General features: G+C 40.3%; 1 protein-coding gene across 2 annotated transcripts; it reads right to left on the bottom strand.

Annotated features, from left to right (window-relative positions):
- Positions 1-1439: 1439 nt before the first annotated feature.
- On the bottom strand, positions 1440-17585 carry LOC126565331 (proteasome subunit beta type-6). 2 transcript variants are annotated; one of them, XM_050222503.1, is made up of 4 exons: positions 17581-17585; positions 2295-2351; positions 1960-2159; positions 1440-1878 (listed from the first exon to the last, which is right to left on the bottom strand). In XM_050222503.1, exons 2-4 carry the CDS (start codon positions 2343-2345, stop codon positions 1440-1442), a joined length of 690 nt encoding a protein of 229 aa, XP_050078460.1. In that variant the 5' UTR covers positions 2346-2351; positions 17581-17585. The 2 variants fall into 2 exon arrangements, with proteins under 2 accessions (XP_050078460.1, XP_050078459.1); XM_050222502.1 differs by lacking the exon at positions 17581-17585 and having other exon boundaries at positions 2295-2435.
- Between the last annotated feature and the right edge of the window lie 9070 nt (positions 17586-26655).

Raw genomic sequence — 26655 nt, 5'->3', positions numbered from 1 at the left:
TCACGACGAACGGAATACACACACACCCAGCAAACGACTCCAATCCGTTAGGATGTCAGCAATTTTTGGGATGGGGGTTTTCTTGTTCAAATCGAATGAAATTGTCATTTTCGTGTAGTTCAAGATCAGCATGGAGTTGATTTAGTACAGCAGTGGGTTCTTTTAGTACAACCTAATTGAAATTTTCCTGTAAGAATATTTTTTATCCGTGAAAAAGTTTGTTTTCTTTAGTAAACATTAACCTACATATACACACGTGCGTCGGAGATGACCATCTGAGGCCCATTTTTCATTAACGCGTGTCCTGCAAACGTGCCACCCTAGGCTCGCGATTGCATACCACAGTACATTTTCCGATGAGGCATGCGGACCCATACACACACACATTCGATCGTCCAACGGCACGAGGCACATTACTGCAACGGAAACTGGCTCCCACAGTCACGTTTTGTTCCATCTTCCAATACCTTCTGCCCGCACGCATTCGGGCTTTTTACTGCAACCGGACCAGCACACACACAGGCCTTTTCATTCATTTTCATTTATTCATTCATCGATCCGATGGTGTGGAAAAACGGGCCACATTTTTTGCACCGCAACCAGCATCCTCCACCAAGAAGGCACACACAGCTGAGAAGGATGCTCCTCGACGGATCCATTTCCCAGAGATATTCACGTTTCACAGCATACGCGAGCACTTGTATGGTTAAAGAATCATCTGCACTAAAATCATCCAAACAAACACTAATGCACACATTTTCACTGGATTTTCCCAATGCATTCCCCGCGAATGGAGGCCTGACCTGAACCTGAAACTTTTTTTTTTTGCGGTGCAAAATTGTTGCTGCTGTTGGTTGGTTCCGTGAGAAAAGCCTGCTGCGTTCGGCGCTTCTCTGTACGGTGCAATTATTTGTGGAATTTAATTTCGTTACATTTATCTGCATTACGGTACAACACACGCACCTCACAACACAATCGGCTAAAAAGGCAACAACAACAACAAAACGGAAAAACACAATAGAAAGGAATGGCTCCAAAAACCCGTATTACCTTCCCGGACGAACGGACCGCGGCGCGAACAAATCCCCTGCAGCCTATGCAACCCGCATCACAACTGAAGTTTTCGTCGAGCAAAACTCATCCGTCTGTCGTGTCCAGCTTGGTGAAGAGCGCATGCGCGCACTCACACACACGTATACTTATTCGAACGAAGAAATGAGAGAGCGAGGGGGCATAACGCTTGTTTTCCTAGCGCTGCCTCATTCGCGTACACAAACTGAAACGAATGAAAAGTGGAATTAAACCCCAAATTGTTTAAATAGAAAGCAAAAATGAAACCCTTTGGATTAGTTTTTTTTTTCATTCAAAACTGAAAGATTTATTCCATTTAACCATGCAGACAATGTTTTGCCTTACACACGAACCCTTCTCCCACCGGCTTACGCCTGCACGGACACGCTCGGTGGTGCACCGGAACGGCTGGGAACATTTTCATAATCGCGCGGGGCGAAAAACACTTCCCGCTCAACGCCATCCTTCGTAATCACGCCGATACGGCACACACCGCCCGAGCTACCGTCGTGGTACATCGCGTGGAAGATGGATTTTTTCACAAACTCTACGCACGCATCCCGTGCCATGCCTTCGCGATAGTTTTCCTTCACGAAGCCGTAAATGTACGAGCTGCCGGAACCACCGATGGTAACACTCTGCCGGATCTGCATACCACCAACCGGGACGGAATACACCTGCCCACCCTGCTTTGCGTCCCATCCGGCTACGATAATACCGGCGACCAGTGTGTCGCGATAGTTGTAGCAATATTGACGGAATTCGTTCGCCGCGTCCTCTACTAGTGGAGCCTCACCGGTTTGATTCCTGTTTTAAAAGTTATAATGACATGAGTATAAGAATTTTTTTATCTCCCAACGAAATGTACTCTTTTTAAAGTTAACTTACTCGTGATAGTTCAGTGAATAAGCAACGATATCGGCGATCGCCTGTGTATCGGCAGCCGAACCGGAACGACAGCAGTAGATTTTGTCCGTCAGCTTCGTGAGCTTGTCCGTCACACGGTTCGCTACGTACGTGCCGGTGCTGGTACGTGAATCGGCACCGATCACTACACCACCCTCGAACTCCACTGCCATAATTGTGGTCTGAAATTGGGATATAAAAGTAATGTAAATCTATTACTAAGAATTCCTGCACCATCATCCTCCGTGCAGAGGTTATGTTCCTCTGCCGGGATCTGTCCCTATAGTGCAGTGAAAACAACGCTCGAGTTTACTTACACCGGTGCTGTGGTGGGCGTTTCTCCAGTCGTTAGAGTAATCCATATCCATGTTGAATGCTTTTCGATGAACCAAACGGTAGATATCACAAGAAAACAGATAATAATTCGCTTAAAACAAGTGTTCTGGTCTGAGTACGATTTGTTTGTTGTGTGAGCTGAAGATGACAAGCGAAAATGACAAACAGAATCCAAACGTCATTCTAGTGTGATGTTTGACACGACGTCAGACGCTAGAAAACATCGCCCAACTAGCAGTTTGGAAATTGATGGTTATTTGTGACGTGCAGTAGTTAAAAAAATAATAAAATGATATAATAATTCTTACTTTCTGTGTCAGCTTGAAAATACTCATAATTTGGTTTTTTTATGCAGATTTTTACAGTTGATGTTGAAGTCTACTCGAATACTACTACTATCTTCGATTATTTAATTTCTCTACGTCTCCCTTTGTCTCCTTCTTTATTTCTATCTCTCTCGTTCTATATCTTTCTCTTTCCCCCTCTCATTTTATCGCTTTCATTAACTTTCTAATTTCGCCTCTCGTTCTCTTTTTATGTTGCGACGCCCCTTAATTTGTTCCTTTTATTGTAACTGCATTTATGTTGGCATATAGTCAATGTTTTTTTTTTACACTCCTTTCCGTTTCTGCCGTTTTTTTTCTTTTTTTGCAACTCAAAGTATTTCTTGTTCTAAATCATCCAATTCGATCCTTCCTAATTTACCGCCAATTTGGTTCGTGGCGTTGAATAGGGAAACTAGATAGGCTGCGTAGTTGAAATTTTTATACCATAATGCTATAATTATGGTATTTAGTATTACAAAACAGTCAAAAGGATAATTGGCGCATCCTGTCATACAGCAGCTGAAGAATAATTGTTCTACGTATCTTTAATTCATAACAGTTCCACAGTACGTCGCATTGAGTCGTATAATTTACTGCAGTCCTGAGATGCTAGGACAATAACACATAAGCTCGGTACATAAAAGCATAACATACAAAACATGAATGCTTTGTAGTGCAAAATGTATACAGTTTGGCGCTTAGAATATTTTTTAGATTTCTTTGATGGTTTAATCTTTTCGATTTTAATTTTGTCTATTATATTTAAAATTTATCATATTTTTAAAATTATATTACTGCAACTCATAAAGCAGATATGCTTCGAAATGTAAGGAACAATGTTTAGAGTACAAACTCCGTTTCTTGGAAGAAAGGGTCCAAAAGAACGGTTATACTTGAACAGATTAGCCAATTTTCCCTTTCCACGAAAACACGGCAAGGATGGGTACGTTTCTCGGTACGGGGGTTTGCAATCAAATCGATAATTGTGCCCGAGGATGACAAAAATTAATGTTTTGCGGAAATACTCGTTTGGAAATCGTGAGCTGTTCGGAGGGCACAAGATATACAATAATAATAGCGGGTTGCGGCAACGCCGCTATCGAACAACAACTTCGATAAGGCAACATCATAATTTACGAGGCCATATGCGAGCAATGTTCGGGAATTGTTTCTTGAACGTGATAGTTTCCGCCACAATGCTGCATGCCGCTCATCCTTCCATTGGATTTGATTGCAATCACCTTCCTGCTCCCACAGACCCACTCTGTGTCGTCTTTCTACGCGCCGGAAAAACAATCAAACAAACAAAACCCAAAAAGCTTTTCTACCCTCGAGCAGCACCCAGCCATCGATGGGAAAACGGCATGTAGTATGGCAGGAAGGACAAATTCTTCCCCATACGGTACGGTACGATCTCTACACGCGGCAATGTGCTTCACCGACAAAAGTAACAGAAAATCGAAAATCTGCAAAAACTTTTCACCATCCTCCCCCCGAGCAGGAAAAGCTTCGCCGTCGCCCCTTGTTGGACTGGTTTATTTGGCAAACACAACAGGGTCGGGAAATTATGAACGGTTGGCGAAGTTGTCCATGCCTTCGATTTAACTTTTTTTTTTTTTTTTTGGGACTGAGTGAGAAAGTATTCCGCTCACAAATGATAATGACCTACCACTATCGTTCCCGGTCGTCATCGGTGGTTCTCCGGTGTGATTGTTTTACTTTTATGATAGTTTTTCTTCCTTTCTGATGTTGCTGCTTGTTATTTTTGTATTTTTGTAGGTTCGTAAGTGTTGTAAAAGTTTTCCATTACTACTGTCATCAAATCGGATCGAAGTTGTTCCACGACCTGGGTTTAGTTGTTTTGCGTTCTGGTGAGTGTGACTTCAGTATGTTTGCACATTTTAAAAGCCTTGTTTTTATTTTATTTTGCGTTAATTTTTGTTTCTCCTGCTTGTAACATTTAACACAGAAAATAAAAATAATTTAGAAAATTTTACAAAACAAAGTAGCTTACTTGCCTACTCTTAGGCTTTTTGTTTTCAGATTTTTTAAAAATGCGCCTAAATATAGGCAAATCATGAACCATTTGTTCTGAATACTCTGTCTAGAGGAAAAATATCAAGCAATCTCCAATAATAAAAGAAAGCAGAAGAATTTTACACAAATTGAACCTTCATTAACCTGCGTTCAATTGAAATAATATGAAATAAAATGATTTTTAACTGTGAGACTAGGCACATCTGCCACAGGCCTGCTGAAAATGCCACACAAACCTGTCAGCAATCTAGCTTTAGTCAGTTACAATGAAGGCTCTACTACGATTGCTTGTGTTGTTTTCTTACCATACTAACCTCGCATGCGGCACAGGGATACAGCCAATACGCTCTGCAGCTCCATCACAAATGGACATATTATTAAATCACTTGATGAATTTCTGCCCACAAAAATCAGTTGGTGGTGTTTGTTTTTTCGGACCACCGAACATTGCCTGGTGGCAGAGAACGAGCTCTCGGAATGGATTCCTTGTATCTCGACTGTGCAGTGGCGTTAAAGAATGCTTAGCAATGAAGTCCACCGAAGAAACAAAGTGTGAACTGATTGTGGTGGTTGTGAAGGTAGGCTTCCATCGTTTTTGTACAAGAAACCTTCCAAATAACTCCTTCAAATGTTTACCCTCTTGTCTCCAAAACAACAGGAACGAGTTTATAAACAAATGCGAGACCTTTCCCGCGTATCGTACTGGTCATCAAGAGCGGTTCACGCATTCGTGTGGGAAAATAGGAAGCCGTTGGAAAATGGAGCTCAAATCGCTAGCTCTCTGCTTAGCTTCGGCATAATCCGTCCCTTGCTTGTGCGCGTTGACAGTCAGTCTCTTCAGATTCAACTTTATTTCCCAATACTCTTCGCGCAGACAATAGTATCGGTAGATTCTACGGAGGCCTTTCGCCTGCTTTCCAACTTCAATCAGCTAGCTAACCTTTATGGCTTTCGGTACAACACTCTATACTACCTGCTCATTCCTAACCTTTATCGGTATGATGGTGTCTTCGGTGGGCCCGACTACAGATTCCTGCAAACCCTTCTCAAGCGTCAGAATGCAACCCACAGTTGGTTCTATCACCGTACAGACGACTTACGGTTCAACACGACTGATCTCTCCGTTTCCGATAGGAAACGGCTCGAGATAGGTGGTGTGACGTTCTCCCTCAATCGACTGCTACAAACGGACGCAAACAAAATGGAGAAGCTGTACCTTAACACATTCGATGGGATGTGTGTGCTGGTGCCGAGAAAGCTCCTGCAAACATTCATCCTAAAGCTCTGGCAACCTTTCTCCGAGTATCTGTGGTATGCTGTGATGGCGATCGTAGTGGTAGCGATCCTTGGCAATCTGGCCCTGCCCCGTGTGTTTGCCGTAAACTACATCCTGGCGCTACTGTTCGGTAGCAATTCGGTTGACTATCGACTGAAAGCATTCGATCGTACAATACTTTCCGTGCTGGATGTGCTTCTCTTTCTCCTGAAAGAAGCCTACACAGCCAAAATCATTACGTATATGATCAAAAGCCAGTACGAACCGGAACTGGAAACGTTGGCTCAGTTGGCTTTAAGCGGGCCACCGCTGCTCCTAACCCCAGGAGACTATGCTAATGTCAATGCAAGTCTTTACACCATATCCGGACTACAAATACTACTGCGCCAAGATGTTCCGATGCTATCCACAAACTGGCGCGAATACTTTCAAACGACCTACGCACACGTTGTCCCGTGTAGCTACGGAAGAGCGCTGGTTGGTTCGAACGCTATGTACGAGCTGGGTGCGCCCAAGTTTTACCTGCTGCGTGAGAAGCTGCTTATTCAACCGGAAGCTTTCACCTTTCCGTTGAATTCACCGTTCATTGGCAGGATACGGTTTTATGTCGAGAGGCTTTGGGAGTCGGGTATCTATGGGTCTTGGTTTAGCGAGGACTATTATATGAAGGACCGTACTCCTACGTTGGATGAGGTGTTGAAATTTGAGAATTTAGCCTCACTGTTTTATGTGCTGCTGGTTGGCTATGCAGTTGCAATGATTGTGTTTGCGGTGGAGCAGCTGGTGGCACTTGTTGTGCAGCGTTCAGCGAGGAAGCGTCTTACGCAGATAGGTAAAAGGCAATACCGTAACAGTCGAGCTGGTGCTAAGAACGACAAGAAGCGATTTAGTACTGCTATGTTTGTGAGAAAAATTACAATTCGCAAAGTTTGGTAAAAAGGGCTCTGTAGTTTGATATCACGTAGATTGCATGCTTTTGGGCGTAGGTAAAAAACTCTAGAAGCCTCCTCCTAGTGAAATTTGTTGGTCTGTATACGAAATACGCCTAACTGTATGTAAAGCGTAGCACATGTTGTCAAGGATACACAGCGTGATGTTAGTGTGGTCAAAAATGGTTGAGTTAATTAGAGAAAAATAGCTAACATATTATTTTAGATTCCTTTTCCTTCCAATCATGAGCTTTAGTTTTAACCTCTGAATCCTCGGTATCCTCGGTCAGCCGATGGTGGGTTGTCACAACCGATATGTAGCCCCGAACTCTTGTAACTCTTGAAGCATTGCATTGATAGCAGATAACCTACTCGGCTCCATTACCTTACTAATTAATTGCTTGATAGCATCAGGAAATTGTTGGGCACATTGCATACATTTTGGCGTATATAATATGCGTAATGCGTTATGCCTTTAAAGCTACACATCGAATGTTGCACTTTCTATTTAAAGCTAATCATTTTCCTCCTTTCAATCCTTTTTCTATAATAATTTCCCCAAAAAACAAAGAAAAACTCAAAAGCAGCAAAAGACAAACGAATTCTTTGTCGCATCGCGATAAGACATTTCGGTCAATATACTTCCGTCTTTAATGGCGTCCCTTCCTGTCCAGTTGTGGTTATTTATTCGCCCTAAATAAAAAAAAACCTTCAATAAAGGATGTGAAATCAACCATGCATTTTTTTTTTTCGGTGTGTATGTGATAGAGCGCCTTCCTGAACGAATTCGAGATTCGTGCACACAACACAAAGGACCGTCACAGTGTGCTGAAGGTCCATCCCCAGGTTTGGGTCACGTCACGGAAACTTCCGTAACTGGATCTGGTGCGCAATAATAGATTAAATTTTCCCGATCATTTCTCCACAATTGTACCAATCTTGGAATCATCGAAGCTGATTCTGTAGCATCCCGTTAGCGATTGCAACCAACGGGATCGACCAAACCCCTAAAAACAGCGCTTTGTTGCCACTAGGACAATGCTAAGTGAGGGAAAGATTTCACTCCCTAGAAAGTCACCAACTATGCCGGTCACCACCACACAAAAGTGTTCTAGTTTTTCCTGGTCGCAGCTCCAGTTTTATGTTATTTAACTTTTTACCCGACCCTGTTTTTTCTTTGTTTTCTCTACTGGCGGTGGTGGCGCTGTCATTCTACTGCTGCGTACTACAGTTTCTCTTTGCTTGTTTTTTGGTGATGTTCTGCAACCCGTAGTGTTTTGACGAAACTAGAAACGAAACTAGCCACCGAAAGGCATCTGATATTGGCGAAGCTCATCATATTGTGACACTACCCAGTACACCCTGACTCTTACACATACACACGTGTTGCCCAAACTCTCGGGAAAAGGTTGTTCATTCATGGAAAAGTAATCATATCAAACCAATTGCCAAAGCGCTGGCCAGCTTGATGCAATAACGGGAGCAGATGAAGAAAGAAAAAAAAAGAATAACGAAGGAGAAAACAATTGCAAAATAAAACAAGCCAAACGCAGCGTGACGACAGCATATACACGTGAACAAACGAGTGGGCAAAAAGCCCTCGAGAGCACCGGGAAAACGGATGCAATTTAAGATGATTGGAAACTACTTTACTATCGAATGGCGATGACATAATCTTGTGAGCTGCACGTGCTCGGTAGCAAAGTATGTTTGAAAGTGCGGTTTTGTGCCATGCAGTTGGCAATCTGTTTAGCTGGGGAAAAGAACAAATTTATAAGGCATAACGTATAAATGCATAAATGAAACAAAATGCAAACGAAAAAGCTATTAAAGTTATAGTTGAAAGTTATATAATTAGAAAAGCAAAGAGGAAAGCATAAAAATATAACTAACATCACATAGTTATCTGGCCGGCAGTAACAAACGCGGCATTAGTTTGAGACTCACGTGGGAGGAATCGCCTCTACAGACTCCAGGTAATAATGCTTAAGGAACAAACCGCTTCAGTCGAAAAACGAAAGTATACATGTTAGCCGCTGCGATACCTCCAAACGAGATACTGGAAACACTATGATAAAATTTTCGGGAACGCCGTAGAAATTCTTCCTTCTCGCTTATTCATAGCCTAATCATGGCGCATGAACGATTAGCGTTTAGTATAGGTTTAGTTAAATGCATTTAGGCTCGTTAAATATGTAGTATGCATCCTTGTGTTCTCGTAATTCCCTCACACTCTGTCCTGCTAAATGTAATTCCATTTCATTAAGTCGTTCCCGAACTCCTATTATGTTCCCGTGGCGTCAGTGTAAATCGTGTTTCGGTCACTAAGGACGTAGGTGTTTGGATTGATTGTGGTCTTAGTTTTTCGTACCATATCGATGCTGTTTTGGACAGTGTTTGGAGAACACTTGGTTTGTTGAAACGAGTGGCCAGCGATTTTTCCGACCCTCCGTGTCTCAAGGCTCTGTTATACTCATTGGTAAGGTCATTGCTGGAATGCTGCTAAGTTGTCTGGACCCCCTCTGCTAGGGTTCCCATCGATCGTATTGAGCGGGTTCAGAGGTCTTTCGCCAGGTTTGCTACTCGCAAATTGTTGGGTGATTCCCTCTTTTATACCTCTTTACGGGTCCAGATGTCAACTGCTAGGCTTACGCTCTCTGCAAGAACGCCTCTTCTTGGCTCAATTCTCTTTCATCGCTTCCCTTCTTCTCGATCTCCTAGATTCTACTGCTCTCCTATCCTCAATCCACTTCTATGTACCATCCCAATCACTACGCCCTCGTCGTCCTTTAAATACCCCTAATCGCAAAGGTTCTCTACTTCGTGCTATGGTCGGCTTTAACCTTGCGGCCCAGGGATTTTATATTAAATCTTCTTTAACCTCCTTCCGCCCCCAATTATATACTCTGATGTCAGATTAGGCCTTAGGTTAGGTTAAGTTTTATTTCATTAGTTATTATGTTACATTAGTGTAGCCGTAAGGCAGACAAATAAAAAAAAAATATAAAAAAATTAAGCATCAGTTGCAGTAGTGGTAACAGAATATTACCATAAAAAACAAGTAACACATTAACTAAGTCCATGCATAGCATGCGTTCCTATATTAACGTCAAAAAGGCAAAAGAAGCTCATTTTGTTCAGCGAAATCGTTGATCTTAATAAAACCCCTTTCATGTATAAACTATGCTCCTTATGAAGTATTGAATTAACTTCAAATACAGTAGCTGTTACTCTATTCCTGACACTTTTCGGTTCTGCACTTTGTGAGGTGCTGCAAAGAAAGTACAAACTATTTATTTGTGTCAATGACATTTGCCACCGATCATATGATCTATTCTGATTGCATTCTAATTGCTAAGGATCCTATCGCAACTTCGAATCAATTTCTAACCTTACCTAAAAACAGTTTTTGTAAAATAGAGATGTACGGAAATGAATGCTCGTCTGCGAAATCTGGTCTTCATTTAAAATTTCTTTTACAAGTCGAAAGCTGCACCGGCTTTCTAAAGATTTTTTGCATTCCTGTGTGAAGAAGAGATAGATGGAACGATAAGTGTGATTTCATGACTATCGACCTTTCTTTGAAAAGCGCAGAAGCTCGCAAAGTGTAGAAAACTCTAATATTTTCAAGTGTCCGGAAATGAGTGAGAGGTGCTGTATAACTAATATCGCTTGAGAGCCTGTTAAGGTGTAAATTCAGGCACTTTAAGCGGTTACATAAAGTTAAATTTACTTTCAGTTGATCTGCTTTAAAATCTCCGTATATCCACCTTTGATCCACCTTTGATGTTAATGCAATACGTGTTTCCTCTTTAAATGCTTGTACGATGTGTGTCATCATTATTTTTACTACGCCTAAAAGTATGCAAAGCAAATCAATGACTGAATTAAAATTACCTTATGAAAGCAAACAATAAAAAGCTTTAGTAAGGCTTTGTAGTACACGGAGGTCTTTGAATTATGGGAAAAAAACCTTTGAAAAACCTTTGAAAATGATGAATTTTGAACTAAGTTAAAAACATCATATTTTCAAAACGTCGAATACAGCTAGGCCACTCTTTTTTTTTCGTTAAAAAAGGCACAGTTCTTCTAATTTGTTAAAACACTTCTCTCGCTTGAACATCTACAGAGCATCACACAATGCCAAAGCACCATATTGCACTAAATGCTACACGTACTTGAATATCTAAAAGGACTCGCATGGGAACGGCTGCGTTGACAAGGAAATTTGTTCAATATTTCCTCAGATTGCCGTTCCTCGTTACATTAACGCGAATCTCTGCAAAGCTTTTAGGAACATATTTCCATTTTTTTGTGTCCCTATGAGAGAATGAACAGGACAGGAGTTAAATTAAGTCTGAAAAGTTCTCTCTTAGCAGGTGATGCGAACACAGAACTCGAATGCGGTTTATTTTTTAGTGGAGGCACACATACACAGAGAAGACCGAAAAGGTTAATGAGTCAAGCTGTTACGAAGGAATGTTTCTCTCGGCAGGTTGAGGTACAAGCTAAAAGAGGTTTTATAAGAAGGCAAATGGACAAAATGATGCTTTATAACAGTTTTTTATTGCTCTTGCTAACAATTGCTAACAATTGTTTGAATTTTGCTAACCTTTTCGCAAGATTTATTAAATTCTCTGCAAAAAATCTTGATTGAAGATCTTATTTGATCCTTTGTATCCTTCGAATCCTATCAAATCTGGGGTCGATAAGTTGTGGAACAGAATGGAAAATGATGAGTCAGAGAGGATGATTATCCGATCACAATGAAAAGCAACCCACAGGAATATCACACTGGTAAGCAGTGGGAAAAGCCTAGACTCCATTGTAAGACTCTAATGCCTAATGCAACTGGTGCACAAAGAACACATCACCATTGTGAAGCATTATAATCAAATTTAACTAAGGGATTACGCTTAGTACTTTCAGGCTTCAGTCGGACTATCTTTGCATTCACAGCCTTCGTGTGAACATCGAAGGGTTTTTCGTGAAAGATTGTGCCAGGTCAGTTTGGGTGAATTGCAAAGTAAAATCACTTTGAAGATTGTCACTCACACAAATTTCGACTAAACATCTCATCACGTCTCAGAATGAGGTGGTACCGTGGTCTGCTTTTAATGAACGTATGCACGTTCGACATTTGCCTACCACTTCCGTCAGCGTGTTGTAAGGAGTATAAAGTTTCCGATTTCATGTCCCATTACATATCGAATACCCACCATTAAACCTGGCTGCACTAAACGCAATCAAGAGCGAGAAAGAGAGAGAGAGAGAAAAGAGAGAAGAAAGGAAGACATTTTTTATTCGATGCAGTATTCAGCACAATGTTCTTTCATCCACTTTAGCACGCTCATCAATATACGGGGTAGTTAAGGTTAGGAAAAGAGGATTTTTCTTTACGTTTTTCTTTCCCATGTGGAAACAAATAACTCCTGCCAGCGGGTGTAGGCTGTGTATGTGAGTGTACCACGTGCTCCTTACTTTAGACTTTTAATATCGGATTGAATAAGTCACGTAACTAAACTTTGGTGCTTGAGAGCGTTAAGGAAGTGATACTTCAATCAGAAGGAAGATGAGATAAAAAACAAAAAAGAAAAAAAAGGTAAAAAAACTGACTCAAGGCGGGTGGAGGTAGAAGGATTCAAATTGCATTTACTGAGACCTTGGAGCTAAACAGTGGTGAGAGAAGTTTTAAAATCGCATTGAGATTATTATTTTTTTTTTAAATTGCTTAAACCCCGAATGAACATTGATTTGAGTGGCCAACAACTATTCAATAACTTAATACCGATTTAAGTCTTCTTGTACGCAATAGGACCAGGCTGTTCCTTATGAAATAAAAAAAAAGTCAATTTATTTTATTTACAATCAATTACTACGGCTCGATAATGAATTGTAAAAAAATCTACTTGCAATCGCTTGTAGGTTGTTTAGCAGCGAATTGCATACGTGTAGGCGAAGAATATCTTTGATATTTTACAAGTGAAATCTGCTTAAAATAATGGTTGTCTGAGTATCGGGTATTAAAGGTTTTGGTGCTCAAATTAACGTTTCTGTACATTTTTTTTTGAAAACTTGTTTCATCATTTTACTGATCTAAAGCTTGAAAGAGGCACCGATCTTCACACGGAAGATCCGAGATTCAAATCCCATACAGACCGTTCCTACCGAAGAAGGGCTGACCATCCAAATACTTGGTAATCAGCAAGTCTAGTAAGCGATGGCCAGCACAATCAAGAGGGCCGTTAAGCAAAGAAGACAAACAAAAAATAACTCATTTTCAAGGTACAAGAAAAAAAAATTTAATTTGGACAAACCAAAAGATCAAATTTATTTATTTCTTGCTTTTCTTGACTGCTAAGCCATTGCTGGTCAGCCATCGAATCTCTTACTATATTTATTGACATCACTTAGTTGAATAATGACCCTTCACTACTAGGTTACAGTCCAGTTCTGATTTGAACTCCGGTCTTACTGTGTGAAGAACGGTGCGCTGCCTGTAGCCTTTTTTATGCAAACTCGTTATTAATGCAATATGAAGATTAAATCTTTCTTGCATTCCTTTATTGCAAGGTATCACAGATTACAAGCGTCTTAGTGTAGGCATTTACGATTTCTTAAACGTTTAAAATACGAGATGATTCAATTTGTATATCAATAAAATTTTAATATACAAATTGCCTACTTTCAGGCGTGATTTTTAAAGAAAGAGGAACATACCCAGAATGTGAATCTTTCCCCACAATTCTTTCACTCCAAAATTGTCATCATCGCTCTCAATTGTACAACGTCTGTTATCACTGTAATGGAACTGCATTTCTTTCCACATACCTACGCAGCATCCCTCCCGATTATGCAAGTAAGTGAGGCGCGTGCCCAAGTGTCGATGATTGGTAAAACACCTACGCCAACCATACGGATCGGAACGATGACGAGGCACAGACAATCTGCGTCAAGGGTGTCTGGGAAGATTTGTGAGTGCTGGGAGAGAGTTTTCCCCCATTGGGTTCACTTTCCCGGTGGGAGGAAAATTGTGAACCTTGATTTCTAATCGATCCTTCCAGCTCCACTGAACCGTACAGCCGGTACGCTAACCGGTTGACCAGCGTGTAAATAGGTTCGTAATGTGGGACCGACCGTAATCAAATTGTGACCGGTTGTGTAAATATTTGATTTACCGACACCCTGAACGCTGGGTGTGGAGATCGGATGGCTTCCGGCGTTCATTTTCCTTCGCCGTGCTGGGGGAAGGTGGCAGATTGTTTGATTAACGGCAGCTAAGTGCAGGCCCGCAGGCATCGCACGTCCTCGACGACAGAGGTTCGTGTCGCCCCTCGTGGGTTGTGACCATTATTGCGGTAGATGACATTAATGAGTTGGAATTTCATTTGTGGCCCATCAATCGTCCGCCCCGAACCCAAGGCGGTAATGCGGTGCCCGGTGATTATTTGTTCACTGACCCATTAACAAAAGCCTCGACGAAGGGCTTCTCGGACGAGCCATTCTTGAGCTTTGTCGAGAAAAATCTGCGCCGCATTACGTATCGCTCTCGGTATATGCAAGAGTGTGAGGTTCCAGCATTGGTGCTGGTTTTCGGACGTTAGATGAAATAAAAATACAAATAAAATACCACAACAATGCACGGGAACTACGACGACGATGGGATGAATATGAAACTATTGGAGCTTATCATCGTGCCGCCAGGCAACAACACACACACACACACACACACACACACACACACACACACACACACACACACACCCAAAGGGAACCGTGGACAACGATTTTCCAGTGCATATGTTTATCCGGAAGGAAAAATGGACCGAGGATGTAGGCAACAAGGGCACAAAAACGGACCCCGGGATGCTCTGGAAAACCGTTCACCCGTAAAATGGAATGAAAAATCGTTCGACGGCAAGCATCTTTCATCCGTAGTCCAAGGGCTTCAGAAACAACCCACCCCTTCCTCTGCTTTTGCTCTAACCTTCTGTTTTTCGTCCACTTCTCACGTGGATCAAAGCTTGTAAAGGCTCCAATATAAGTTAGAAACGAAAAGCCTCCCCCCCCCCCACCCGAAATACATTTGGAAAAGAAGCGCCAGCAAGCGATACATTTGTCATAAGAAGATTAAGCCACGCTCGTGCAGAGCTTTCCCCTGTGATCGTGTATTTTTCGTCGTGTTTTTCTTTTCTTCTGCAACTTCATTCCTAAGGGTAGGATTTGCGTTACACGAGTTTATATGAATGAGACCGTGTGTTTGCTCCCGTGTGTGGCCCGTGTGTATGTGTGGTCAGGTTTGTTTTTACCGATGACCGATATCTTCTTGGAGGATGTTTTTCTTTCTCGGGTCAGTACAGTTTATTTGTGCGGAGCGGGTATTTGAAGAGGCTTTATTTGTTGTTTGTGAATCTTTGTGTGTGTGTGTGTGTGTGTGGGGGAGTTATTTATTCAACTCTCACTTCGCATAAACAGTTTTTCACCGTGTGATCCTCACCACTCTCCTTCTACTTTTCGTCCTGGTAGGGGGGGTGAGAGATTTAGATGAAGGATACTGGAATTGTTATTCATTGCCATTTGGGTAAATATTGGTTCGGGCTGCACTATTCGAATCGTTTCACAGTAATTTCCTTCTTTCCGCTTCGATTGGCGAGAACGCTTTTCAATGTGTTCGGGGAGGAAAAAAGAAACACATTTTAGCGCTTTGTTCTTGCGTTAAGCGGAAGGAAAATGAAGTGATTTTCCAATTTTAAGACATAATTTTGAGCTAGAAACATAAAATCGTATCGAAGGAAATATAGTCTATACTGTCTGATATCGACTGTAGCCATAAAACAAAGAGTTGTTATGCTTTTTCCTCCCCAGACAGACACCGTCAACGTCACTGTGTTGTGGTGTAAAATTGTGCGTACCAGTCACGTAGCAGATTTGTTTCAGTTACTACACTAAAGCCAGAAGCGTAGGATGCGGAATTGGTGGGTTGACCATTTGTCAGCTCGCTGAGCCGGAATCGTATGATGCTCAGCTGTCGCGAACGTACCGAGTAATGTGTCTCAATTTATTACATTTCATACAAGATTAAAGCGTAGTACGCGCGTTGTTTTCGCTTGCTTTTGCCCCGAGAGCTATTGCGTGGCCACAAAGTTGTTGTCTGATTGTGGATTGTTAGTACGATTGTCTCGCATGTGTTGGAAAGTGGTGCGAATGAGGGTACTGAGACATTCAACAATATTGTTTTATGAAGTGCAATTAAAAAAAAGAATCTAATGAAAAAGTTGATTGATATTGTGGCAAAAGAGAAGGAACAAGAGGGCCTAAATGAATGCAATCCGAAATACAAATGTTTTTAAAAATGTATGTTTTGTTAAAATAAGTTTTATTTCCCACAAAAATCTTATAAAATGTTCAGAGAATGATGAAAATAAATGTAAATAATCATATGACCTACTACGCCGACGCGACCTAGTAAGTCCTTAAGTCAGGAACGCCGTATTGTAAACACCGCCCGTGATGACTAAATTAAAGACCAATAATGATAGAGAACTCCACCCTTATATTTTCTTTATTCCAAGCATATTTGGTTGTGAGTGAGGTTGTGAAAAATAGTGAAAACATTCAAGATTACTAAGATTATAAGAAATGGCGCCTAAATTTATGCAAATGAAAATGCAATGTACTCTATTAATTGGTTTTTTTTAGTCATCTATGTCTTATAACCTGACGTTTGAAATAAGGTGAATGGGAAGCAATGTTTTAAATCACTCTTAATTTAAAGATAGAAACAGTTACGTGAGTCTAAACCAAAGCAACAAAATAAAAATGCTGAGCGGCTACATATATGCAATTAGCACCGAAAATCATCGCTGTATCATTTAAAAATATATTACTCATGTTGAAAATCTTGCACGAAATTCAGTTCACGAAAATTTTCCAATTGCCAAACATGCAGCATGAATGTTCATTAGAACCTTTGGAATAGAACCAAACTTGCCGAGCTGATAATTGCTACTGCAACGTGTCATCTGCAGTCGTTGACAATAATTTTCTACCGATACGCTGATCAGATAGAAGTTTTTAGCCCGTATTATGAGAGGCTGCTCAATGAAGCTTAAGATTGGACTTGGTTTTCTGTAGCTACAATTGTTAGCAAACGTACACGATGGTGCTGAACTGCAGTGAGGCTATTATCGTTAATGAAAATCTATCATTTATTGTGGTGTGAGGATTAGTGAAGAGAAGGGAACGGAAAAGAGGGGACTATGATGAAACAAATTAGCGATAAAACTGGAATTGTTGTCTGGAAAATGTAATTTTCTTAAGTAACACAAATATAGAAGCGCATTGTTTGGTTGAATGTCAATGCAATGCACGTTCATAAGCAATTTAATCATGATGATGATAGCAATGCGAATAGAAGCAATTTGGGGGCTCACACGGTTTAAAATGAAGCTAAAAAATGTTGTGTTTTTAAAATGATTGTGTCTTCACTACGGTAGAGCTAAGTAAATAAAGAACATCAGTTTAAATACTTTTTATAACACACCATTCGCACACCGCATGCATCCTGTTGATCGTCATAACGTATTAGCAATCTGAGAGGCACACAATAATGAAGCAGTTAAGAATTTAATCCAACCGATAAGTACTGCACCACTGACGGACGATCTCACCTGCTCAGCAATACTCTCACGGCAGAAAGGGGGTTTAAGTAGGCACCAAATTTATCGCTCACAATCCGATAAAACCAAGCACACGTATCGTGCTGGTGTTAGGCCCAGCTAGAATCGAACCATTCTAGCCCTTTCTCGGCAACAGGTTTTCGGACCATCCTAAAGCAACACTTCCAGCTCGTGTCCTAATGGTCCCTCGGAAGCGATGGCTAAGCTATCCAGCCTAAATCGACAAAGTCTTTCACCCGTTCTCAGCCGATCAATGCGGAGGGAACCATTCTTGGGGGAAAGTTTAAACAAATTTATGGCATTTTAGATAAAGGTGAAACGTTTTCGGAGCGATAGCTTCTGGGTGGGGTGGTTCGTGTTGTTTCTTTTACTTTCGAAACAGACCGGCCCTCGCCCCGATAAGGTACGCCTGTGGCAGAACAGGGATTATGTTTGCTTTGGAAAAGAAGGATTAAACGAACCTTATTGGCAGGCTGGCTTGTTACCACTGTACTGCTGAGTAAACAGATGCTTGTGCGAAGAGGACTGGGCTGCTGATAGTGAAGAACCAACTAACTATTTAGGGCTGTTGATTTGTTTTTCACACTGCAATCAAAAGCATGATAAAGTGGTAATGTTTGACGAAAACTCTTATCCCTGAACTCACCCCAAAACAAAATCTGTAGAAAGAAAAAAAAATCGGACTTTAATAAAGCTAATGAATTCGATGCTCGTTAAAAATGCTTGCTGCTGCATAATGATTATTAGTGTAATGAAATTTAAAGCTTGCTGGATTGTAATGGAAATGAGCCGATTAATTTGCTTTGAAAATTTCACTCCCCGGTGGAGAAATGGTGGAAAATATAAACCTCCGGCGAAAGATTGCCAAAAGCCAACAGCATCTCCCATACAGGCTCGTACGAAAATAGCTACAAAGCTGTGAATCGCTATCATCAGCAGCGGACCAAAATACTGTTAAGAGATTAAGCATAAAAACTTTCCTTTTGCACCTTGGGTGCGCTTTGCGAGACACGGGTTCTTTGGAGCGATGGTGAAAAAAAAAAAAAGGTTTATGGGGTGAATTAGCTGCGCCATCGCAAAGTACCGACGCCGTTTTTGGGGAAGTAACGGCCGTAACAAACTGAGCGCAAGAAAACAAAAAGAACGAAAAACCTTTGGCACTAATGCCCACTGCACCCGTAACTCTTCTAAACGTTTGGGTTGACAAAACTTTATTTCATCGTCATACTGCTGCTGCTGCTGCTGCTGCTGCTGCCGTGACAGTAAAATTCTTTACCTTTTCCTTACGCGATCCTGCCGTCTAGAAACGGTGCCCTAACGCTTGCTTCGGTGCGCCTCATTATCATCAACAAATTAAGGGATACCGTTGTTTTAATTCATCAACATTAACTTGCTCCCAACCATGCCTTCCCTTAGGGTGTGGTAAGTGTTTGGTGTCGAGGCTCGAGGCACTTTCCACCGGGCGAAGGCACTAAAAACGTTCGCGGTTCTTCTGCGGGACCGGTTGTAGCTTCAAAGGAACGCCTTAGAGAAAGGTGAAAGGGAAGCTCGGTCTTGGCTGGGACTGGGTTGCAACGCTTGATGTTTCAATGCAGAGACATAATTTACGATGAAACGAACACTTTTACAAATTTTGCTTTAAGGTGGGTGAATAAAATGTAAAATACTTTAAACGAGAGGACATCTTGCGAATCTGGTGGTTTATTGTATGTTTGAGGATGATTTGAAGAACGTGATGGACGAATTACTTTGTATATAATTTAAAGTAACTTGAATAAAGATATTTTTTTCGAAAGGATAATATCTGAAAATTGGATTGTTGATCATATTTTATTTATTTTAAGTATGGCGGCTTGCGACGTATTGTCCAGTATTTATTATAAGTTTAATTAGAAATTCAAAATGCGCCTAGCTGAATACTATGATGAAATTTGCATTAGTTTGAATGATTAGAAATTTTACGATCTCCTTTACTGATCTTCTATGTATAGAACTTCTACTGTAAATGCCAGTTTTGCTTGGAAATAAAAACTTACAGGAGATTGTGACAAATTAAGCAACAAGCTCGATGGCTCTTGCAGCTATCTGGAAATATTTAAAATAAGATGCCTGTTAAATTTTGGGGCACCAGAAAATCTTTCTTTTACTTTAATACTTAAATACATATCAGTAGCTTTCTCCTGAAAAAGTCCTTGAAAATGCTCACAATCTAGAGTCGTCGTTTACCCATCGTTTATCCCGACCTTTCTTCCGGACGCATCAACATCTTTACTCTTTCTCAACTTTGGCCTATAACACCTCTTATTTCCATGTTAACTGCCTAAAAAGACTTTGAAGGTTGGGTCGTCCGGTATCATTCTCATTACATGGCCACCCTCCCGGGGCCTGGAGAGTCTGATTCGTTGCAAGATGTTAAATCATCGTACAGCTGGTAGAGTTCTTGATGGTTCTCTATTCTCCTTCCTCTCCTGAGGGATTATCCTTCCTCTCAAAAATCCTTATGAGCATCTTCCTTTCGAAAGTGACAGAACGTCTAGAGGGCAACGATCAGTGTTTGTTAGCAGAGTCGTTGACGGTGCCTCGTTAATCTTCAACCCGTTGTTTTATGTGTCTTGCTCGATCCTTTGGCAAGCTTTTTCAACTTGTGAGAGCCCGAAACCAATGATGTTTATATCATCAGCATATTTTAGGATCTGGATTGACTTATAGAAGATGGATGAAGCTTCGAGACTTGAAATGCAATTTCTAGAACCAAGTTGATCACCAGAGTAGTAAGGGAACCTGAGAGTTTTTAATCCAACGTAACCTTACATATGATGTTGAGCATTGCAATTATTACAAGCCTGGTAAGCTTGTCCAGGATTACAAATGAGCTGATTACGTGATACCCAGGTAGCAGATCGTTTACTTATCGAAACATAAAAGACATGGTCACGTTACATAATCATCTGTTCTACAGACATCCGAGAGACCAATAAAGAGTTAGTAGAATTGTAACTGCTATAAATTGGCTCTTGAATTCTGGAAAACACATACTCAAATTCCTATAGCCGGTTCAATGTGTGTAAGTTAAGTGAATGTATTCGTTCTACTCCTTTTTAAATAAGTATATTTTTAGTGTACATGTTTACACTAATGTTTTCGAATGGGGAATGACATACGCCCTAAAGTATGCAATTCTAAAAGCGATACTGGCTTCTACTCTGCTTCAACCCATTTCATCAAGCACCTTTCACCTGTTAGTGCTTGCATCGCTTTAAATGACACCTTGGCATCAAAAATTATTAATTTCCATTATAAGTTCCTCATAAAACACTTTCGGCTTTCACAGCACAACAGTACACCAGCTTGCTTACGACACATGTATTAATAAAAACAACGAACAAACGATGATGCTGTTTCAATGGCACATCAAACTTTTATGACAACTTCACACTCTAACACAGCACGTGAAAATACATGCTGTATTAAAAGCACACTAAAGTGATGCATTAAAAGCAAAACTTTCCCGAAGGAGGTAAATTATCGCCTAACGCTGGTTCAGTATTGAGCCGCTTTCCCATAATGCAATCAATCTCCATCACTCATCTTCGATCTGTTCTTTCGAACCCGAAACCCGGCAGTGCAGTGTGGTGCTCACTTGTGCACTTATCCGGTTGCCGATCCGTTTCTGTCTAAATTATCGCCCCGAGCGCTACGATGCTGCGTTTTGCCGCAGTTAGTCGCTGAACCGGCCGCTAGAGTGCAAAGGCGTTGGACGTGAGGAAAGTGTATCATTTTCTTACGCTACACGAGCTGCCATCAGGCCGTCAGTATCAATAACGAGGAGTTAGCTATACACTAGCAGAAGCAGTACAAGCTAAGGATAAAGCTTGTTTGATGGTGCGCTACGCCAATCGCTACACTCACCTACTGAGAGGTCGCTTCCGGGTGGAAGAGTTTTCCAACCGTACGGCTCACTTTTCGCGAGGAAGCGATTAAGAGCAGCGAGCTTTGTGTTTCATCCTTCACCCTTGTTTTGCATAAACGTCGAACAAACAAACACACACATGCGAGCGAGCGTGTGCAAGCCAAGAAAGTGTTTCGTGTTCTTTTCTGCTTACGGTGGCAAAGTTGAAGATGATCATGATTGGTGAAAAGTTTCTGTGGAGCTGTGGCATGGCATAAGACGTTGCAAAAGGCTTCGTTTGCTTGATGCCGAGCGTTGATTATGGACAGGCTGGGCTGGGCCTCAAGCCCCCGGGCAGCACTGTAGTAATGAAGACAAGGCATCAAGCTAGCATAAGTGGTAAAGTGTGTTCTTGCAGCTATATACTCCATCGTTGCTGGTGCTGTTGCTTTCTTCTTCTTCGCTACGTTTATGTTCTCCAACATCTAAACTATACATTCGCTGTTTGATATGCGCGGTAGCTTCGACAACTTTGTCCCGATCGTTTCAACTGTGACTCCAACAGCACCGGATAGTGGATAGCCACCGACGCGAGTTTCCCCAAAAACGCATGACACTGCTCGGAAATGGAATTAAGTTTTAGCTGGATTGTGGGAATGCTGGAAGCTTCATAAAACGGCCACACGCACGTAGAAGGCTGATGAGGCTGTTGCTTTTTAGGTTTTGGGCGCTTGGTTTTTGGAAGCGACGATGATTACCATCACGCTGGTGGTAAAGTTTGTGAAAATTAAATTTTCCAGAAACCAGCACGCCGCCCGGAATACAAACTTATGCGATTCAGGGAAAGCTGTTGCATTTTTGTGAGAGATTGTTTTACGATTGACGTCAAAGATGTTGAAGATAATACAAATATTTGTTGGTGATAATTTTTGGTACTAAACAATAGTGCTTCATAGCAATACGGCCTGGCCGTCCCTTGTGAATAAAAAAAAATTGTGCTTCATCTCCTTTTTTATTTCTAAATTGGCGTCAAAAAATTCATGTTATAGGATAATTGAAAAAGTATTTGAAAATTATTGATAAGTTATTTTTATCACATTGTAAATATGAGTACAATTTCCTCAAGTGTCGTTAAGGTAATTTGGATTCAATATTTGCTTTATATAATTTAAAGACATCTGTTGCATGAATTTGAGTTTCAAAATGATAATTTATTCTACAGTGATTGGAGTCTACGATAACTTCAATCAACTCACTTTTGTTCTGAGATTTCTTGCTAACAATTGAACATTTGAAAACCAATTAAACTAGAACATATAAATTGTTCTCAAAGAGTTTAATATTTTATATATCATATTGATAACCATGGACGGATTGGTCGACAAGGTGTTGCTGCCCTTGCAATAAAAAGCATCGATGAATTGATCAAACTATGTTTGTGACGCCTAAAAGTATGCTAATTAAATAAAAGTTTTGCTTATTTTCTCTGCTTTTTTGTCTCTAAGCAAAAGGCATCTTACAAATTTGTTTTATACACTATTAAACCTCTGATACACCAAATGTCCCTGAAGAAATACTTACTTTTTTTTATTTCATAAGGGTTGGCCTGATCGTATTGTTATTTTTCTTACTCTGTTCGATATTTTTCTTACTTATTCGATGACAATTGTGTGCTGGATTCAAAATTTAAAAAATGTTACAAAAAAAGCCTAAATGTATGCAATTCATCCAGCCCATTCGCTGTCTATCAGAAATCAAAGTCAGGTTTCCCATGTGTTCTTAACTAGCACACATGCTGCTTATTTGTAGACCTAAGCCTATGAAGATCTTCGACATCTACAAGCATGCTCCATAGCCCAACGTGTTTCATTATCGATCTCAAACGTAATTCGCCACCCCACAGGCCCTCCACCATCCGGCTCTGTGCAACCGTGCCGGCATGTGGTTGTAATACTATCCTTACATATTGGCAGGCAATTAATTTCATATTTTTCCAATCGAGTGGTCATAGAATCCGACCAAAAGGGCACCAACATCATTACCACGGTTTCGGTCGAAAAGTAAGCCCGGTACGAGTTGGGAAGAAACTCAAGCGTCATAAGAGCCGGTGATACGAAAGGTACGAAAGCAATCATCGGGCAAGTTGATTTTGGACGGAAGGAAAAAGTTGTTCTTTGATGTCATTTGGCGTGGGTAGTCTAACTCACTTTCTCTCTCTCTCTCGCTCGCTCTTTTGAGGATGATGACGCGAATGAAACAAATGCGATCTTCGAGGAAAAATATTTAATAATAATCATACTTAATACATCGAACGGAAGCACTAATAGCACCACGTATTGGGTATGGACGAGGTAAAAGTTTCATCCCGAAGCCAAGGGATAGAAATTGCGCTGGGAGGTCTCCAACATAATCATAGGCCCGTCGAAAGTGGTTTGCGGACCAAGCTGTCACATGTTTATATGATCACGTATTGATTTTTCCGACCGTATCCATCTGCTTCGTCGGAGGAGCAATACAGTGCACACTGTTCGTATGCCATTAGTAGTATCTCTGCCGCAACAGTCGCATCCAACCGGGTGGCCCGTTTTTTCTATTTGCAAAAGAACATCACAACCGAGGGGTACTGGTAGCTTATTCGGGTTACTTGCGTTCGAATATTAAACTTGGAAAACCCCAAAAAATAAAGAAAACATGAGGTTCCGTTGGGTCAAAAACGGTAGAGGAAACGGTTATGATAATGAGTTCATGAGTTTTTCACGATGTCGAGGGAGTATGACGATGCGATCGTTAAATATGCATTGAACTTTTACGTTGCGCAGCGTTTGGATTGCTGGGATGCTTTCGAACCAGCAGTTCTCTTGCCGTGAGGTGTGTCATATGGGATTAAGAGGTACAGTAAGCGTATGTGAGAGTTCAAACAGGGTCGGAAAATTGTAAAGAGTTTAAAAAAGAAGTATGAATGTGCACTTTGGGAGAAAGGTGACATTATAGTTTTATTATACGAAAGTGGATTGGTTGAAGGCAAACATGAACGCTTAGTATCTTGGTCAAGTGAGCAATATTTTGCATGTTTGATCTGTACCTTAGCAAATGTACGACGTAGTGACGGAAGATTTTCATCCTAAGAAATTCAATTGATTATAATTTCATCAATCTGTGTCTTCTTTCAATGTCAACTGTTACAAAACGTTCTGGAAAAAACCCCTATTCTTCCACATAAAGTACAAAAAAACATCTCATATTCTTGATAATTTACCGCTGCTCCGTTCCAAAAAACGGCCATCTCAATGGTAATAAAACCTGTGCGCCCGGGAATCGGTGACAACATTCGTCACGTTACGCTATGGTGCAGCATCTTTTACGTGCTTTTACGATTCTGGTATTGCTGTTCGGGAAACTCGAGAACGCTCGTCATTTCAAGTTACGGTACAAAAGTTGGCATTCTTTTACGATCACTTCGCATCCTGGCGCCCCCGCAAGTGCACATTATAAAGGAGTATTACATCTACGTCTACCGGGGCGGTTTGTAGTGGATGATCAGCACCATCTAAAGCATCTGGGTAAATGAAAGAAAACTGGGTTCGATCCACTCATTGCATCCTTTTTATTTGTCTTCTCTACCCTCTTTTGTTAGTTGCTTGAGGTCATGCTTTGTAAGTGAATCTCAGCTGCATTTAGTGTTATTGGAAAAGGAAAAACAAATCTGGATGATTTAATGTGTTTCCAATCAACCCCAATAGTAAATGAATTTTATGTAGAAAATGAACGAGATTTTATGACATGCTTTTAATGGAAGCTGGTAATGGATGGAAGTGAACGAAGGAAGAAATTTGAAGGATTTAATAGCAACATGTCATTGAATTAAGTCAAAAAATTTGTTTGTTTGTTTGAGAAGGTTTAAATATGGAGACAAGTCGTATTTAGATTATTTTATATTTTATTTATTAACAATACGGCACTGGACCGTCATAATCAATTTTAAATAAATAAAAATATTTTATTTATTATTAGATTCAGATTGATATTAACTCAGTGCACTTTTCACGGTGGTTCGAATTGAAGAAATTGTGTTTTTATTCATTATGACGACTCAACGCCGTATTGGCAGGTGAAATAATTATTTTATTATTATATATAGATTTTAAAATATTTTTATCCTACAACTAGTATTTTTCCTACATAAGGCAAAGAATAAGGTGGAAATGCCTTAAAAATCTGTGAAAATCTATTCAACACAAGCTGTGTTGACAATACGCCATTGGACCGTCATAATTAATTATAAATAAATAAATAAATAAATAAATAAATAGTATTTTGTTTCTTTGTTACATTATTTAAATTTACTTTATACTTAACTTTCTATTTCTCTTAATTGCTGCGAGCTTTTGCTTCTTTAAGGGGAGAGATTCTATCCTAAGCCGCTAAGCAGATTTTAATTATCGATTGAAATAAAATTCAATCATTTTATTTATTCTTAAATTTGTTAAATCGATTAGTTTTTCCTTTAAATTTTTCTTTCTTCTTTCATTTTTTGAACTGTTCTAGCAGAGTTTCGCCTGTACTTATTTATTTTTCGTTCATATTTTTGTCACTTTCTTTGTTGCAATTGAACTATAGTTTTCTTTAGGAATTGTTTAAATCTTTTACAGTCATTTGAAATTGAATTCATTTAGACTGTGTGTTTTATGTTGATTCTTCTTCTTCTTGGCTTAATGACCTCTAATGTCACGTTAGACTTGCTTACTAGCTTGCCCATATCACTTATTTGAGTAGTCAGTCCTACTTACAGGACGGTCCGGATGGGATTTGAACCGCGGTCCTGCCGCCTACGCCACCGGGCTTCCCCTTTATGGTAATTATTTGCTCATATATTGCTTATCCGATCTCATAAAAGAATCTTTTCTTTTCATTTCTTCTTTCATCATGCTTGTACTTTAGGCTGTCTTTTGTTGCTTATTTTCAGTTTCTTTCAAAGTTTATTTCTTTATGTTTTCCTCATAGTTTTTAACACATTTTCTACTTTTGTCAGTTTTATATTTCATTTGTAACAATTTGTACTCACTCTGCTTTCTTTGTTAGTGCTTTTACTTATTCTTTCAGTATTCATTTTTCATCTTGTATAATTTTTCATTTATTAATTAAGAAATTATTTTTCTTATCAAATGCCTTTACACATACCGTTCACATCACCTCTTGAGTTAGTTTG

This window comes from Anopheles maculipalpis, chromosome 3RL (assembly GCF_943734695.1).
Source record: "Anopheles maculipalpis chromosome 3RL, idAnoMacuDA_375_x, whole genome shotgun sequence".
In the NCBI taxonomy this organism is placed as follows: Eukaryota; Metazoa; Arthropoda; class Insecta; order Diptera; family Culicidae; genus Anopheles; species Anopheles maculipalpis.
This window is presented reverse-complemented; position numbering and strand designations above follow the sequence as displayed.

Coding starts and splice junctions, on each gene's coding strand:
- LOC126565331 (XM_050222503.1), bottom strand. CDS start 2,345: ATGGATATGGATTACTCTAACGACTGGAGAAACGCCCACCACAGCACC. Junction 2,160..2,294: donor ACGCCCACCACAGCACCGGT/GTAAGTAAACTC, acceptor TCCCAATTTCAG/ACCACAATTATGGCAGTGGA. Junction 1,879..1,959: donor TATTCACTGAACTATCACGA/GTAAGTTAACTT, acceptor CTTTTAAAACAG/GAATCAAACCGGTGAGGCTC.